The sequence below is a fragment of the Quercus robur genome, chromosome 3, assembly GCF_932294415.1.
Source record: "Quercus robur chromosome 3, dhQueRobu3.1, whole genome shotgun sequence".
Classification (NCBI taxonomy): domain Eukaryota; kingdom Viridiplantae; phylum Streptophyta; class Magnoliopsida; order Fagales; family Fagaceae; genus Quercus; species Quercus robur.
Window position 1 is genome coordinate 34,183,542 of NC_065536.1, and position 15,956 is coordinate 34,199,497.

General features: G+C 35.7%; 1 protein-coding gene across 1 annotated transcript; it reads left to right on the plus strand.

The window, feature by feature from the left end:
• Nucleotides 1-9,202: 9,202 nt before the first annotated feature.
• Nucleotides 9,203-12,006, plus strand: LOC126719554 (beta-D-xylosidase 4-like). Its single transcript, XM_050422089.1, has 6 exons — nt 9,203-9,439; nt 9,523-9,828; nt 9,924-10,093; nt 10,299-10,399; nt 10,495-11,268; nt 11,399-12,006. The coding sequence occupies exons 1-6, from the start codon at nt 9,218-9,220 to the stop codon at nt 12,004-12,006; spliced, it is 2,181 nt and encodes a 726-aa protein (XP_050278046.1). The 5' UTR covers nt 9,203-9,217.
• The last annotated feature ends 3,950 nt before the right edge of the window (nt 12,007-15,956 follow it).

The following is a 15,956-nucleotide window of genomic DNA, read 5'->3' on the forward strand; positions in this document are numbered from 1 at the left end:
CAGAAAAGTAAAATTTGGGGCATATTAAGGTGGCTAGTTAGTCTTTCTTTCCTTTGATTAGACTCTTTGTAAGCTTCTTTAACTATATTAACCCACTTCATGATAGCCGCTAATTCTTTTCTTGTATCCTAAAGTTGGATAAAGCAATTGGAACCTCTCATATGGCCATATCAGGAAAAGGAAAGAGAGAAGGAGAGAAAGCATGAGTAAAAGGAAAAGAGACAGAGAGTAAAAAAAATAAAAAAGAAAATAAAAAGACGATATAAGGAGCCTTGATGGGTTGAAAACCGAAAGGCAATCCAAGCGAAAGTTAGAGGAATTCCACTAGGTCAAGGACCTAGGCAAAATTAGGGATTGAGAGAAAAGATTCACCCACTTTGACTTGATGATATGGGAAAGATGCAAGAGACCAAAAGGAGTGAAAGCCTCTTTGAAACCATGGCTAAGTTTCTCAAAGACCTCTAAAGGAGAGAAGTTTTGCTGCGGAAAGCTTGGAGAAATGTTCACTGAGTTTAGAATGTGTTTGTGAAGGTTTAGAGACCCTAACGGTTATTTTTGACTTGGAGAGAGGAAATTAGGGTTTTTAACCCTCGGGGTACATGCACGCAGAGTCAAGACTGTGCGCGCATGGTCAATACCTGCGCATGCAGGCCCATGTCTGCTTACGTTGGAAGGCAGGCAAAACCAAGTTTTCCCCTATTTTAAGTATGTTTTCTCCCTAAAGCTTCTCCTATAAGTCTTACAGCCTTGAAAACTACTTAAAGCATTATTCAAGCTCTAGATTTCCAAATATCGAAGATCAAGAATAGTAGAATTGCATAAAGTTTCCAAAAGTTTGTAATTTAAGTACATATCCCAAATAAAAGCATAAATGTGAAAGATGTTCTTAAATACAACCCAATGTCTTAAACTGAATCCAAAATGCAGGAATGTATGCTAAAGAAAAAAAAAAAGAAAAAAAAAAAGCTATGCTATGCTTTTTGTGTTTGTGTCTATCTATAGGATCACCAAAACCGCCTCTTCCTCAGCTAATGAGTTGGAGTCGACTCTGAACCTCCACCACCACCATTATCATCATCACCAACATCCTTATCGTCGTACAACTGCTGGGAGTACTCAGTCACCTCCAGCTTGAGGTTCCTTACAAGCCAAACGAGCTCCTCATGCTCTTGTAGGGTAAGTTGAATTGAAAGAAGACAGTGTTAGGATAAAGGTTGAAAGATGTAAGAAAAGTAAAGGGAGAATGAAAGAGAACTCATCGCCTGAGTACCATTAGGAAAAGGGTAGCCCATGACATTTGTATTACGGCCAATGGGATGCCCTCGAGCAAAGCCATTAGGACCATAAGCATGGACCGACTAGGGCAAACGGGAAGGGTCAATGAGAGCACCAATAGTAGGGCCAGCTTGACACAAGTGTTTCATTTGAATTTTACCAATGTACAAGAATGCAAATGATGAATGGTTGAAAAGAAATGAGAGAAGCAAGAACACATATCGCACAATAAGGGAAGCCTCGAGTGTAGACACAATAGAATGTGGAGTCGCCACCTAGTTTTTGCAATGTTCTAGGAACCATATATATTGTGTCCTTTCGAGGAAGTACATTTTTGGTCTTACTACTAGGGATATAGGTTTGGAATTAAGGAACAGTTTTAGGAAGGTGTTAGGCATCCAAAACCGCCCAACCCTAAGGTTGGTTTCCTCTCATTGTGTCTTAAGTTTTACCCTTATTAAAGGCACACTTAATATTGCATCTATACTCATGATAGGCCAAAAACGAATTGACCCATTGTGATAAATTAACCAATTAATTTAGCCAAGTGAATTAATTAAGTTAATTAACATGAAAATGCGTGGTAGCACAAACAAATCACTAATAAACTAAGTATGCAGTGGAAAATAAATTTGACACAGTGATTTGTTTACGAATGAGAAAAACCTAACGGTAAAAACCCCATCGGGTGATTTCCAGGTCACCACTCCTGAAATTCCACTATTATCACAACAAGTGGTTACAAGTAAAGGAATCCTAGTACCTTATACCAACCTATAGTTTAACCCTTACCCCAATATCCAATTGGACTTATTCTGTAGTGACAATTTCTCCTTTCGATGCACGACTCCCAAGTACGTGACTAACCAATGCGCGGATCCCAGTACGCGACTTTAATCACCAACTGGAGAAGGTTGTTAGCTGCAAAGTTTTTCAGTTCATCCCAATGATGAAGATTAAGAAGATGCTTGGTCACAAAACCCTATAGTGCACATACACAGCAACTTCTTCAAGAACGATGAACTATAGCAAATTCTGTCTCTGGTCACAATTTGTTTGAACAAACTTTGCTCAACACTTGTGCAACTTATGAACTCTTTGACGGCCCTTAAAATAATCCTTTTATATATCTAGGGTTAGGAGAAAAGAAGGCCCAAAGACACATTCACGGATTCCAAGAAAATAGAACAGAAAATCTGTTTTTCTTAAACCTCGACAGATAGGAGGTGTCGAGTAGGTGTTGAGAACACGGGCTGAAACAGCTTTCTTAAGCTCGATAGATGCAGCTGTCGAGCTTTAATGAATTTGCACTATTTAGCTTGTTTCTTGGACAGACTTGAATAACTTCAATACTTGATCTTGAAACCTTGTTTCTTGAAGTATTAAAAACACCTAGATTTACCCAATTACAAATAAAGTGCGTTTTTTCAAAGGATTAGCCAATTACATAAAATAGTGACATATGTTCCTAACAAGTGAATCACATATGTCCTAACAACTCACACTCACACTAGCATACATCTAGGCATACAAATTGGCATCAATCATCCCTAACCATACATCCATCATGCTTGCCATCAATCACAAACCCTAGGATACATCTAATCATGGCATGTCACAACTCAAACCTAACATTCATCTAGCATGGCATCTCCTAACATTCATCTAGTATACATCTCAAACCAACCTAGCATTCATCTAGCATGATATAACATAAATCCAGCATGTTACTATTCATCATGTCATCATATCTCATCCAAGGCGGAAACATAGGCATTAAAAGGTTCAAGCAAACATGTGATTAAGCATAATTCATCCAAACAAACATGTTCAAGTCTATCATTAAGCAAAATCATATTCAATGATGCATGTTCATGGCATTGAAATAAAGAAAATACAAGATAAACCCTAATTTAAGATATGAAAGGCAAACAAGCAATTAAACATGTGAAACAAAAGTTTAAAACCATAAATACATGAAAAAGGATCCAAAATAAAAGTATTACATGTGAAAACAGAAGCGAAAGTAGATAAAATAAAATTAGGGTTTCTGGGCAGGATCATGCGCACGCATGAACAAGCCTGCGTGCGCATAATCAAGCCTGTGCATGCAGCCAAGATTATGTGCACTTGGGTTTCAGCCTAGAAACCCTAGAAACACAACAAATAGAGCAAAACTTCGAAACACTAATTCTAACATCCTAACATACTTTAAAACGTAAAAACTATAAAAACATAAATTACATAAATATATTAAAATACAAACAAACAAAGAAACAAGATAAACAATAAAATTAAAACATAAAAGAGAGAAAAGAGTTTAGAACTCAAAACCTCAAAACAAAAGCTCCTAGGCTTGATTTTTTACTGCTTCCTTCAGTCAAGTCTATTCACAATAAAAAACAAGAGTGATTAGTAATCTTAAACTCGAAGATCAAGGTCAGAAATGACCCTAATCAAAAGAAAATTGACTTAAGGATGTTTTGTGAAAAGCTCCCTCTTTGATTCACTATTTCTAGTGACCTTAGTGCTTTCCCGTGAGATTTCTGTGTGTTTTAAAAAGGTACTATGTAAGGCTACTTATATTAGGAAAATAGGGGTTTGGAATGACTCCGAGATGATGTAGGATTTGTTCCAAATCTCAGCATTAATGCAAAAAACTTGCCTTATTTATGTTTCAGGAATCCGCCATGCATGCGCAAGATCGTGCTTGTGTGCGCATGATCATGGTTGTGCGCGTAGGCTAATTCTTGCGTGTGCATGTTGAGGGTTCCTACGAGCGAGGGGCAAGCATGAACACTAGAAGGTCCATTGGAACTTAGGGCGCATCCTTACCTACTAGCTAGCAGCACACCCTCTCTGCCAAATAGATCACCCTCAACCTAGTGCCCTCAAGGTGCAGGGAGATCCTAGAAGCAACAATAGTAGTTGCCTCCAAGTTCGGATCTGCTACAAGATCAGTACCGGCTTAGGAACTCCACACAATCTGTGACAACACATGGGGTTAGGAAGAGAATCCTAAGAAGCATGCAAACAGTGGAGAGATCTATTGAGGTGAGCCTGAATAGAGGTGACACTCTTCAAGTCCATCGAAGTTCCCTAAGTGATGAGGCTGTACTCCATAGCCCAGTGCTAAAAAGATGACATTTTGCAAGAGGTTGTGATACAGTTTGCAAGAGAACATGACAGTTTGCTAGATGACAGTGTGCAAGAGGTTATGGTACAGTTTGCAAGAGAACATGACAGTTTGCAAGATACAAATATGATAGTTTGCAAGATGATAGTTTGCAAGGCATAGATATGGCAGTTTATAGGATAACAATTTTGTAAGATATGGGTGTGAATTCAATCAGCAAGAATATGGTACATAGTCTTAATCTAAATGGCATATGGATATATGACCATAAGGGTGAAAATACATAAGCCACAAGAGAAAAGGGAAAGAAACTAATCTCGAGGAGCTTCCAAGGTCCTATTAGTTGGCGCAGAGTCCCTTGGCTGAGCGTGTCTAAGGAAGAGTAAAAGTAGGCCAAGCATGCTTGCCCCCAATTAGAAGTCTGAGCCCTCTCAAAGTCCAGAAAAAGGTCTAGCCACCTTAAAGACACTATTTGCCCACCATTTGCAAATAAGTATACAACCAACAGGTATAACAAAAAGACCTTGGCCATTTGAGCAAACTCCTTAGCTGTCCCCTGTGGACGACCCATGAAATCCGCCTCAAGGTTAGTGTAGCGGATTCTCTTCGTGGCATACCTCCTTTCGAGTAGCTCTACACCCAGTTGAGTGCCTAACTTGTCCTCTAAACTTATCGGGACTCTATCAAACCACAGGCCAGTCATGCGGTGGAAGTCGTGGGGAGTGATGGTCATCTCCCGATCAGTAATATGGAAGGTGTAAGTAGTGTCCCACCATCTCTCAACTAAGGTCTGTGCCAAGACAACACTAGCAGACCTCTTAGGCATCAAGCAGAGGATGGGCTCAAAACCCGCAGTACAAATGTGACCTTGAGTCTCCTCAGTACAGATGTTGTACCATACCAATGCCCCGCTAGTACTCCCTCTACCAGAATATGGAGGTAAAACCTGCAAAAAGTGAATGAGATTAAATTCATGATTAGGTGAAAAGAATGGTGGGAAAGTGATAGGTGATGTGAGGCACGCAGTGGGATGTAAAAATGGTGAGGAATGATGTCAACATTGCAAACAAATGAAGAACAAATGAAAAAGGAGTCCAAATGCCCAAACTAAGGTTTCTGCCTAGCGCCGTTTGTATGTAGGAAGGAAGCTGCGTACTCAGAATTCTACACACGTGCGTAGGTCCACGCTCACAGGAATAGATACACGTGTGCAAGAACAAGCCTGCGTACACATGAGTACTGATTGCGTATGCAAGAACATGTTTACGCACGTAGGCCCGAATTTGTGCACGCAGGAACGAACACCGACTGGTGTTCTTCAACTTTTTCAAGGTTTTCTCAATCAAAACTCATCCTAAACATGTTCCTACCCATCCTAAGTTGTTAGGTTTTCATCTAAACCCATCCCACAGCAAAACCCAAGCATTTACAAGCCTAAAAACATATCAAAATGGAAGATCAAAGGAAAATCTTGAAAATGGAAAAAAAAGAAAAAGCTCTCCGATCCGGCCTTTGCACCCTCAGAAAGATTTTGTTGTGATCTATAGGTCAAGAGGGGAGCCTTAGCCAACCTTACCGCTCCATTCTAGCGGGTGAGATGAAATGCATCAGTGGAGAGGATGTAAGAACTCTTCTTGGACTTGTGAGAGAGTTTGAGAGAGAAGTTAATATTGAAGAAAGAGATGAGGGCCAGATTGTGCGGGAATGAGAGAAAGGTAGAAAGTTTTTGTAGAGGGAGTTAGAGAATGTGAAGAGGTGAGGAAGATGAAGAGAATGAAAAAAAAAAAAAAAAAAACGGTTGGTAACCGTTGGGAAAAAAAGATAAAGATGTGGGAACATATCTAATGGCTAAACTACATGTAGTTTAGGCCTCCCCGCTAAACTATGTGTAGTTTAGCGGAAAAAAAAATTTCAAATATCCCCATGAAGTTCTTGGGAGGCTAGAAATGCAAAGGAAAATTCAAAAAGACATCCAAAAATGATAGAAATGCCCCTAGTGTACAAAGAACACAATGACCCTAAAAAGCATCCTAGTGGATCGAAAGCATTAAAAGCATCCCTAGTGGATCAAAATCATCGAAAACACCCCTTAGTGGATTAGAAATCATCATGAAAACTTCTCCATGAGTCAAGATCATCAACCAAATCCCCAAGCAAATTTCAGTATCATAGGAGGACTCCCTCGTGAGTCCAAGACACAGAAGCAGCCCCTTTGAGAGTTGCAAGATAAAATTTCCCTAATGGAGTTAATAAAACCCCCTCGAGGGTGGAGTCAACATCAATCCCCAGTGAGTCTTAAGAAAGAAGAAGATAATTTTTCCTAGTGGAGGAAAGTTTTCCCAGTGAGCAACACTTCATCAAGAGATCCCTAGTAAACTACCCGGACTCTTATGGGCCGTACACCATCAAGACTTCATGATAGGTCAGAATCATCACCAAACACTTCCCAGTAGAATTATACTCCCCAGTGAGTCCTTTTGCACCCCTGGTGGATCTTTCATCTAAAAATAATTAGAATACAGAATTCGTGCACATATCCTTCGGGAAGTGAACATGTAGGCACATAATACAGAAATTGTGCACATATCCCGAGGGAATTGAATATGCAGGCATAGTGGAAGAGGTAGAGATAGAGATTGAGATCATCACCCCGAGGCAAGAGCCTCACTAGAATAGGTAGAGATAGAGATGGAGAAGACAAGTATTACTTAGAGGCGCAATCTACCCGGAGAAGTTTGAGACAAAAGTCCCAAATGGATACTACAAATATATATCCTTTTAAGCTTGTAAGAGCACCCTTATTTGTTTGGTTGATGGTTACGACTGTTGGCCTTATTTGTTTTCTTTTTAGTGAATCTAGGATAGTGAGTCACTTGCCTTTTCCTTGCAATTGGCAAAACAAGTTTTGGGATAGTGAACCTATCATTGCTTGTTTGCCGAGCAACAAAGGTGGGAATTTGGATATATGAATCCCACGCAACTCTTCGGTGTTGCACCCCATCCCATGTATGCATGATGTGTGTCGTGTGCATGGGTTGGGCTCGAGCTGTACGTCGAAACAAAATGTTTTATTTCTTATTATTTTGATTCCGTTAGCATAGCTCACGAATCAAAAGAGGAGCATCTGTAGACACCGCATTTTGTACCATTTACAGCTCGGTCCCCCATTCCCCAATGATGTTGAAATTCTGAAATCCAAGGTTGGTTTAGGACCCAATCAGATGTTAAATTGACTTGAGAAATGTTAAAATGATAAATATAACTTTTAATGAGCAAATAAATCTATTTTTGGAAAAATAAGGCCAAAGAAGCTCTCGGCATGCACACACAAGAATTAAACTACGCGCGCAGCCATGGTGCATGCGAACACAGGCACGATCCTATGCACACATGTAGGGTTTCAAGTACTATGAAAGACAAGTTTGTGTATAATCAATGTTAAACTACAATCCCAGTTTAACATTGATTGTACCTCATCTTACTTATAGTGCAAATAATGTAATATTTAGTTAGTCTATGGTAGTTAATTAATCTAAAGTTTAATCTATTATTATTATTTTTAATTGATCTATTATAACAAATATGTAGTTGATGAGATCTCACTATTGAGTACAAGGATCACTAAGGTCAAACCATATTAATTTTGCTTTCAATCTATATTCTTTTTTTTTTTTTTTTTCACAATCACAATGACATTCTTAATAGGTATCAAAACTATTTCTTAATATGTATAAATTAATATATATTTTTTTCATCAGAAGAAACCATATGTCTAATCAGAACGACAATCTTAATAGGATATCAAAACTATGTTTTAATATGTATATAATAATATGTATAAATTGAGGTTATTTTTTTTCCAGAAAAAACTATTGTAGATTTTATCAAGTTATAAAATGTGGAAGAGAAAAGAGAAAATATAATTTTTTAGAGAGATTTTAATGTAAAATTTATTACTGAAAAAAAAAAAATAGAAGATTTGAATTATTCAAATGTCAGTTTTAGGAGTAGCTTGCAATATCAACTGCTTTCAGGACTTGTTTCTGGAGGTGACAAGCTTGGAATAGAAGATGACATCATTATTTTGACATAAAAGTATGTTTTGTTAGCCCTATGTTGTTATATAGATCTTATTCAAAAAACAAAAAGGTTGTTATATAGATAATATCCTATAGCGTGCAAACTAATTAAATCCACTTTAATAGAGAACATTATTTGGTTAGATTTAGGTTGTTAAATTCAGAAAACAAAAAAAGTTGTTATATATATAGATAAACACATAAAGTCCTATGGCGGGCAAACTAAATCCAGTATAACAGATACCATTACTTTGTTATGTCTAGGCTGTTAAATAAACAAATATACTATCAAGCGTCGAAACCAGAAGTCTACATAAAATATCAATCGAGAAGTAAGCTTATCCTCACAATAAAGAGATACGCCAACTCACAAGTCTAATTTTTTATTTTTTATTATTTTGGATATGAGATCTTCCTTCCTCTATATATAAGAGCCTTAATGGGCGAGTAGTATTACATGCATGCAAAGCAATTACAAGCCATGGCGAGAACACTACTTACTTTTCTGCTTTGCATCTATCTCACTTTGGCTTTCTGTGTCATATACACTGATGCAAGAAAAAGAGTCACAAAAATAGGCCGTGATGCTGTGACCCCTGGCCGAAGTAACTTCACCTATATATGTGATCCAGCCAGGTATGCCCAACTTGGATTGGATATCAAATCATTCCCCTTTTGTAACAAGAAACTTTCCTACCAAGTCCGAGCAAGAGATTTGGTGAGTCAAATGACGTTGTATGAAAAGGTGCGACAGCTAGGAAATCGTGCTTACGGAGCCCCAAGAATAGGCCTGCCTGAATACGAGTGGTGGTCTGAGGCGCTCCATGGTTTGTCCAATGTCGGTCCAGGTACCTTTTTCGATGATTCAGTAGCACATGCAACTAGCTTTCCCACGCCGATTCTCACAACAGCTTCATTCAACGAGTCATTGTGGAACACAATTGGGAAGGTAAAATTTAACCCGTTCAGTTGTATTTAAAGATTAAAGTATTCGTTTTTAATAAATATGCTAAAATTCCTTGCTGGATACAGGCTGTTTCCACAGAAGCACGAGCATTGTACAATTTAGGGCATGCTGGATTAACATTTTGGAGTCCAACCATTAACGTAGCAAGAGATCCAAGATGGGGAAGAATCATTGAGACACCTGGTGAAGATCCATTTGTAGTTGGCACCTATGCCGCGAATTACGTGAGAGGCTTGCAGGATGTTGAGGGAACAGAGCACTATAAGGATTTAAACTCTAGACCGCTTAAAGTTTCTGCATGTTGCAAGCACTTTACTGCTTATGATGTTGACAATTGGAAAGGAGTTGAGCGTTACAGTTTTGATGCCAAGGTAACTACTCTATGAAAATCCTAATTCTAAAGTTGATATACTACTATGATTCAAAAACAAATTAAAGCAAAGTATTTATTGATTTTTATTTGAAGGTGACAGAACAAGATTTGGCAGAGACATTTAACCGACCCTTCCAAATGTGTGTTGAAAATGGTGATGTTAGTAGTGTCATGTGTTCTTATAACCGTGTTAATGGCATACCTGCTTGTGCTGATCCCAAACTCTTGAAGCAAACCGTTAGAGAAGATTGGAATCTTCATGGGTACAATCTAAATTCTAATCTCAATATCAAAATACTATGGTCCATTTGAATTGAGGTAGAGGGAGGGGGAGTAGAATTGGCCAAAAATTAACCTTTTTTAAGTTAACTCTACTTTACTCCCTCCCACTCCTCAATTCAAATAGACCCTAAATTTTAATTAGGATGCTATTTTTGTAATTAAGACTAATATTACAATTTTTGCCAGATATATAGTTGCAGATTGTGATTCTATTGAAGTAATGATTAAGAACCACAAATGGCTAAACGTTGACAATGAGACTGCAGTTTCATACACACTACAAGCAGGCTAGTTAATTATGTGCCTTTCCTATTCATTTCTTTCTCTTTTTTTCCTCGTTTTGCTTTTTTGTTCACTGACATTTAATTTCTTCTTGGTTTAGGTTTGGATTTGGATTGTGGAGTTTACTACACCAATAATGTTGAAAATGCTGTGAAACATGGGAAGGTTAGGGAGGCACTTGTAGACCGGTCACTACAATACCTCTATGTTGTGCTTATGAGGCTGGGAATATTTGATGGACACTCACAATACAATTCTCTTGGAATAAATGATGTGTGCTCTAACGAGCACATCGAGTTAGCGGCAGAAGCAGCGAGGGAGGGAATTGTTCTTTTGAAGAATGATAATGGAATTTTGCCATTGGCAACTGGAAAGTACCCTTCCCTAGCAGTGGTTGGACCACATGCTAATGCTTCCACTGCCATGATTGGAAACTATGCATTTGACCCATGGAATAAAGGTACTCCATGTCGATATATAACCCCACTTAATGGCTTCTCCAGTTATGGAAGAGTGAACTATGCAGCAGGATGTTCAAATGTTAAATGCCCCGATGGGAGCTTGATTGGCCCAGCCGTGCAAGTCGCCACAACATCTGATGCCACTATAATTGTTGCCGGAATTGATTTATCAATTGAGGCAGAGAGCAGAGACAGGTTGGATCTCTTCCTTCCTGGAAAACAAACTGATCTTATCAACCAGGTTGCTAATGCTTCAAAAGGCCCCGTAGTTCTTGTAATCATGTCGGCCGGAGGTGTTGATATCTCCTTTGCTAAGAATAACCCCAAAATCCATGCCATCTTGTGGTCTGGATATCCTGGAGAGGAAGGTGGTCAAGCCATTGCGGATATTATTTTTGGAAAATACAATCCAGGTAACATCCAACTTTAATTCCGTATGCCGATGCATATCCACCTTGGTTAATTTCATTTGTACATACATATTAATACATACATATTCTTCTATATTATATATATATATATATATATATTTTTTTTTTTCAGGAGGAAGATTACCCGTTACTTGGTATCAAGCCGATTACGTTGACAAGCTACCACTAACATCCATGCAATTAAGGCCAGATGATAGCAATGGCTACCCAGGTCGAACATATAAGTTCTTTGATGGCCCCACTGTCTTCCCCTTTGGTTATGGCCTCAGCTACACAAAATTCAACTATACACTAAAAGCCGCGACAAATAGAGTACAAATAAAATTGACAAAATTTCAACACTGCCGTGACCTACCATATAAAAATGGAACCTTCAAGCCCAGCTGCCCGGCAATTGCAATAGATGACTTGAGATGTAATAAAAAATTTAAACTTGCAGTTGAAGTTAAAAATGTGGGCAACAGAGATGGGGATGAAGTTGTTTTGGTTTACTCACAGCCCCCAGTTGGTATTGTTGGAACTCATATTAAGAATCTGTTTGCGTTCCAGAAGGTTTTTGTTGCAGCTGGGACGAGTAAGACTATTCAGTTTGCCATAAATACTTGCCAGGGCTTGGGCATTGTAGACTCCAATGGTAATGCTCTCTTGCCATCTGGTGCGCACACAATTATTGTCGGTGATGGTGCAATTGTTTTTCCAATTCAATTAACATATCGTTAGAGCTGTGACGGTGACCGTGTGAGGAATGATACTTTTAATTGTATTATTATTGTTGTAACTTGTAGTAACTTGCAAGCCTATTTTATTTACGATTTTCATAGTTAATAATATAATTTTCTTTCCCTCCTACATCACTCATGGTGATTTAGATTTACTAATGCGTGTTGTGTTTATGTATTTGCACAAGTAAAATGTGAATGATTTGTAAATAGAAATAGGAAAAGAGCACAATAGTCACTTAAACACTAAACGATGCAATCATTATTTTTAATTTTATTTCAAAGAAAGTATGTTTCTATCTAACTGCAATTAAAGAATAGATATATAAGGGTTAAAATATAGAGAAAACTGAAATCAAATACATATAAACAAAAAAAAGGGAAATGTTAACTGATGTGTCCTATGGACATTTGTTAATAAATCATTTTAAGAAAAGTTTTATAGGAAAAAAGAAAAAAGAAAAAACAATTAATGTTTTAACAACTTTTTCACCACCGCACACCTTCGGTGTAATAATCACTCCACAAATATAAGTGTTTGTGGGGTGTGGGGAGTAAGAGCCGGGGTTGAAATTTTCAAGAGGAAATTTTACACACATATACATTTAGATTAGGGTAGAGTAGAATTTCAATCTTGTATATATAAAAAAAAAAAAAAAAAAAAAAAATTATGTTTTTCATAAAAGTTATGTTAAAAACTTCTTAAAATGATTTGTTAATGGTTGCTCTATGGACACCCGTTAACATGATCAAAACAAAAATTACTTTAAAGCAACCGATAACTTCCATATACATAATGATTAACTGATGACTAGCTTCCTTACTTGATGAAATGTCTTAGGTGAAATATTTTATTAAAATTTTGTGCATGGATTTATATTATTACCGAAATAAGAGATTGGATATTATAACACTACAAAATCTTTTCTTTAAATAATTGAAACCTTCATTATCTAACTTTTGAAAGAAAAAAAAAACAGCTGACGTTTAATTATAAAAAATTATTTTTTCGTTGAGTAATTAAATATGGTAAACCTTAAATTCAAATGGTAATCATTATTGAGAGTTACACTTGCATTGTCCTTTGAATGTTTGTAATATTTTTAAAAATGTTTGCATGTTTAAAGAGCTATTTTAAGAATACTAAAAAAGAAAAAAGAAAAAGAAAAAGAAAAAGGAAGAAGCTATTTTAAGAGTATTTTTTTTTTTTTTGGAAATGAAAGATTTTTTTTTTTTTTGGGAGTGGTTTAATTATGCTAGTAGATAACTAACACATAATTAATGATACAATCTTGCATTATTTAAAATAGAGATGCTACGTCCATAATATTTTTTCAACATTTTTACAACATATCATTGGTGGTTAGTTGTTATTGGTTCTAATTTAAACCAACAATTCAAATTACTTTTTTTTTTTCCCACCAATAACAACTTGTTACTTATGATTTTTTGTGAAAATATTGTGGATATAATATTTCTCTTCAAAATAAGCTATCTCACATACCCTCTCACATAAATTTCAACTCACCTAGGGGTGGCAATTCGTATTTGCATGTTGAATCGTGTTATATTGATTTATAAGTATTTGATTATACGATTCGACACTAACCCAACACGTTTATTAAACAAGCTAATATTTCCCAATCATAGCACAACCTGATTATTAAACGGCTCAACCCATTTATCATATTTTATCAAAGCAAGAAAAAAAATATTTTAGTATTAATGAAATTGATATGAAATATGAAAAACAAAAATAAAAAGATTTTTTAAATATAAAATTCAAAACTAATAAGTAACTACATAAAAAATAATCATTCAAAACTAAAACATATTTCAATATCACAAATAATTAACAATATGTCGAAGAAAATAACCACAACAATTAATAAGTTTATATACCTAGAGCTTTTTTATTTTTTATTTTTATTTTTTGGATTAAATTATACCTAGAGTTTTGAATGGTATATTGATATAACATTTTGTGGAATGGACACGAACATGACATGTTTATTAAATGGGTAAATTGTATTAACCTAAATATGACACAAACTTGTTAAATTTCAACCTATAATCTGCTAATTTCATGTCATGTTGTATTGTGTTTGTAGATTGTGTCAGATTTTGCCACCTCTAATTTTGACCCACTACAATATAAAAAGGGGTTGAAGGGTGTAAAACTTTAGTACCCATGGATTTATTGAAAAAAAATATAAAGTACTTTTCCATCAAGATTTGATTTAATGAGGCAAGATTGAAATCTTGAGACTTCTCTAAGCATCCAAACACTAGCGCTTGAAACTTAAGATATATATGAATATAATCATTGTGGTTGTGGCTCGAGCTATAAAACTTTTTCAGGAGGCAAGCTAAAAGTAACAATATTCTTCTATAAAATTTTCTTGCATATTTTGACAAGCTTCTTGGTTGAAAATATATATTTTTGTGGTTACTGTTATGAGAGGAAGAGATTTCTAGTAGATCTTTAAGTATCTTTAGAGGGTTCAATACATCAAGTTTCAGCATTTGAAAATAGCAATGCAATTTGCAAATCATAAACACTTTTTGTCTTTTTCTATTAAAATGTGTCAAATGTAGATGATTTCTCATAAATTACTTACTTTTTTTTTTATAATATAGATAAATTACTTATATTTTGAACATTAAAGATTAAATTTTTATAAAAGTAATTATATTTATATAGATTTTTTTATATAAAAAAAATTATGGAATATGAAATGTGAACAATGAAGTGTAAACACTACCACCAAAGCAAATTTTTTTATTTCAAATCACTATTAACAAATATATATATATATATATATTTTTTTTTTTTTTTTGTATATTACACATAATTATACACAAAGACCAAGGTACCCTTTAGTACTTCAACAAAAAGGTCTTTCACTCTAGCAACTTAAAACTTGTAAGTTGTGAAATTTTAACACACACACACACACACACAGAGAGAGAGAGAGAGAGAGAGAGAGAGAGAGAGAGAGAGAGAGAGAGAGAGAGAGAGGAGAGAGAGAGAGAGAGAGAGAGAGAGAGAGAGAGAGAGAGAGAGAGAGAGAGAGAGAGAGAGAGAGAGAGAGAGAGAGAGAGAGAGAGAGAGAGAGAGAGAGAATTAACAATGGTCTCTGATATAGTAGAGAGGAATGGAGGTTGGACAACAAGTAGTGACTCGCAGCACAGCCAGTTAATGTAAGATATATTTGTTCTTTTTTCCATAAATATAAATATTGGTAATTAGGAATTTCTTAAAGAAGATAGATTTATTTAGTTTTTTTTTTTTTTAATTTTTTAATTTAATTTGGTTAATTACAACTTACTTATCTATGGTTTGGCCGAAATTTAAGTTGTTTATCCGTGGTTTGAAATTTGGCACTATACCCATCTAGTGTTAACTTAGCTAAGATTTCGTAACCCACCATTGTTAATAATGGGGCCAAATATGTATTTTTGCTTTCTTTTATGTCTCTCTCCTCTTAAAGCATAAAAAAAATAATTTTTTTTAAAAGAAGTTAAAAAAAACAAGATAAAAAAGTAAGGGGTTTTATAAAAGTTAAGAACAAACATTACCAACACCATAGAAGACCTTTCCAATATTTTCTAAAACATTTGGTTTAACAATGTCAACCGCATAAGTGGTATCTTTAATTTATGACTAAATGTAGAAGTTAGAACTCATTAATACATAATTGTTTTGGCCGATAATCTTGATGTGGTGGTTGGATCGTGCATGTTAAAAATTTCAATATAATCTTGTTCATTTGAATTTATATACCTAATTCATCGTGAAGTTTACAATCCTCTAGAAGAACGTAATATATAATAATAATTCAAAGGAAAACCAAAACCACCCAAAAAATATCCATCAATAAATTCATACTTCAAATTTGTTGCAACTCCATAGCTCATATAAGAAGAAGGCAGGGTTTGTGTGTTTGG

Excerpts from the sequence above, each read along its gene's own strand:
- LOC126719554 (XM_050422089.1), top strand. The coding sequence starts at position 9,218 with ATGACGTTGTATGAAAAGGTGCGACAGCTAGGAAATCGTGCTTACGGA. Across the intron at positions 9,440-9,522 it reads TGTGGAACACAATTGGGAAG|GCTGTTTCCACAGAAGCACG; the intron begins GTAAAATTTAAC and ends TGCTGGATACAG. Across the intron at positions 11,269-11,398 it reads TTTTGGAAAATACAATCCAG|GAGGAAGATTACCCGTTACT; the intron begins GTAACATCCAAC and ends TTTTTTTTTCAG.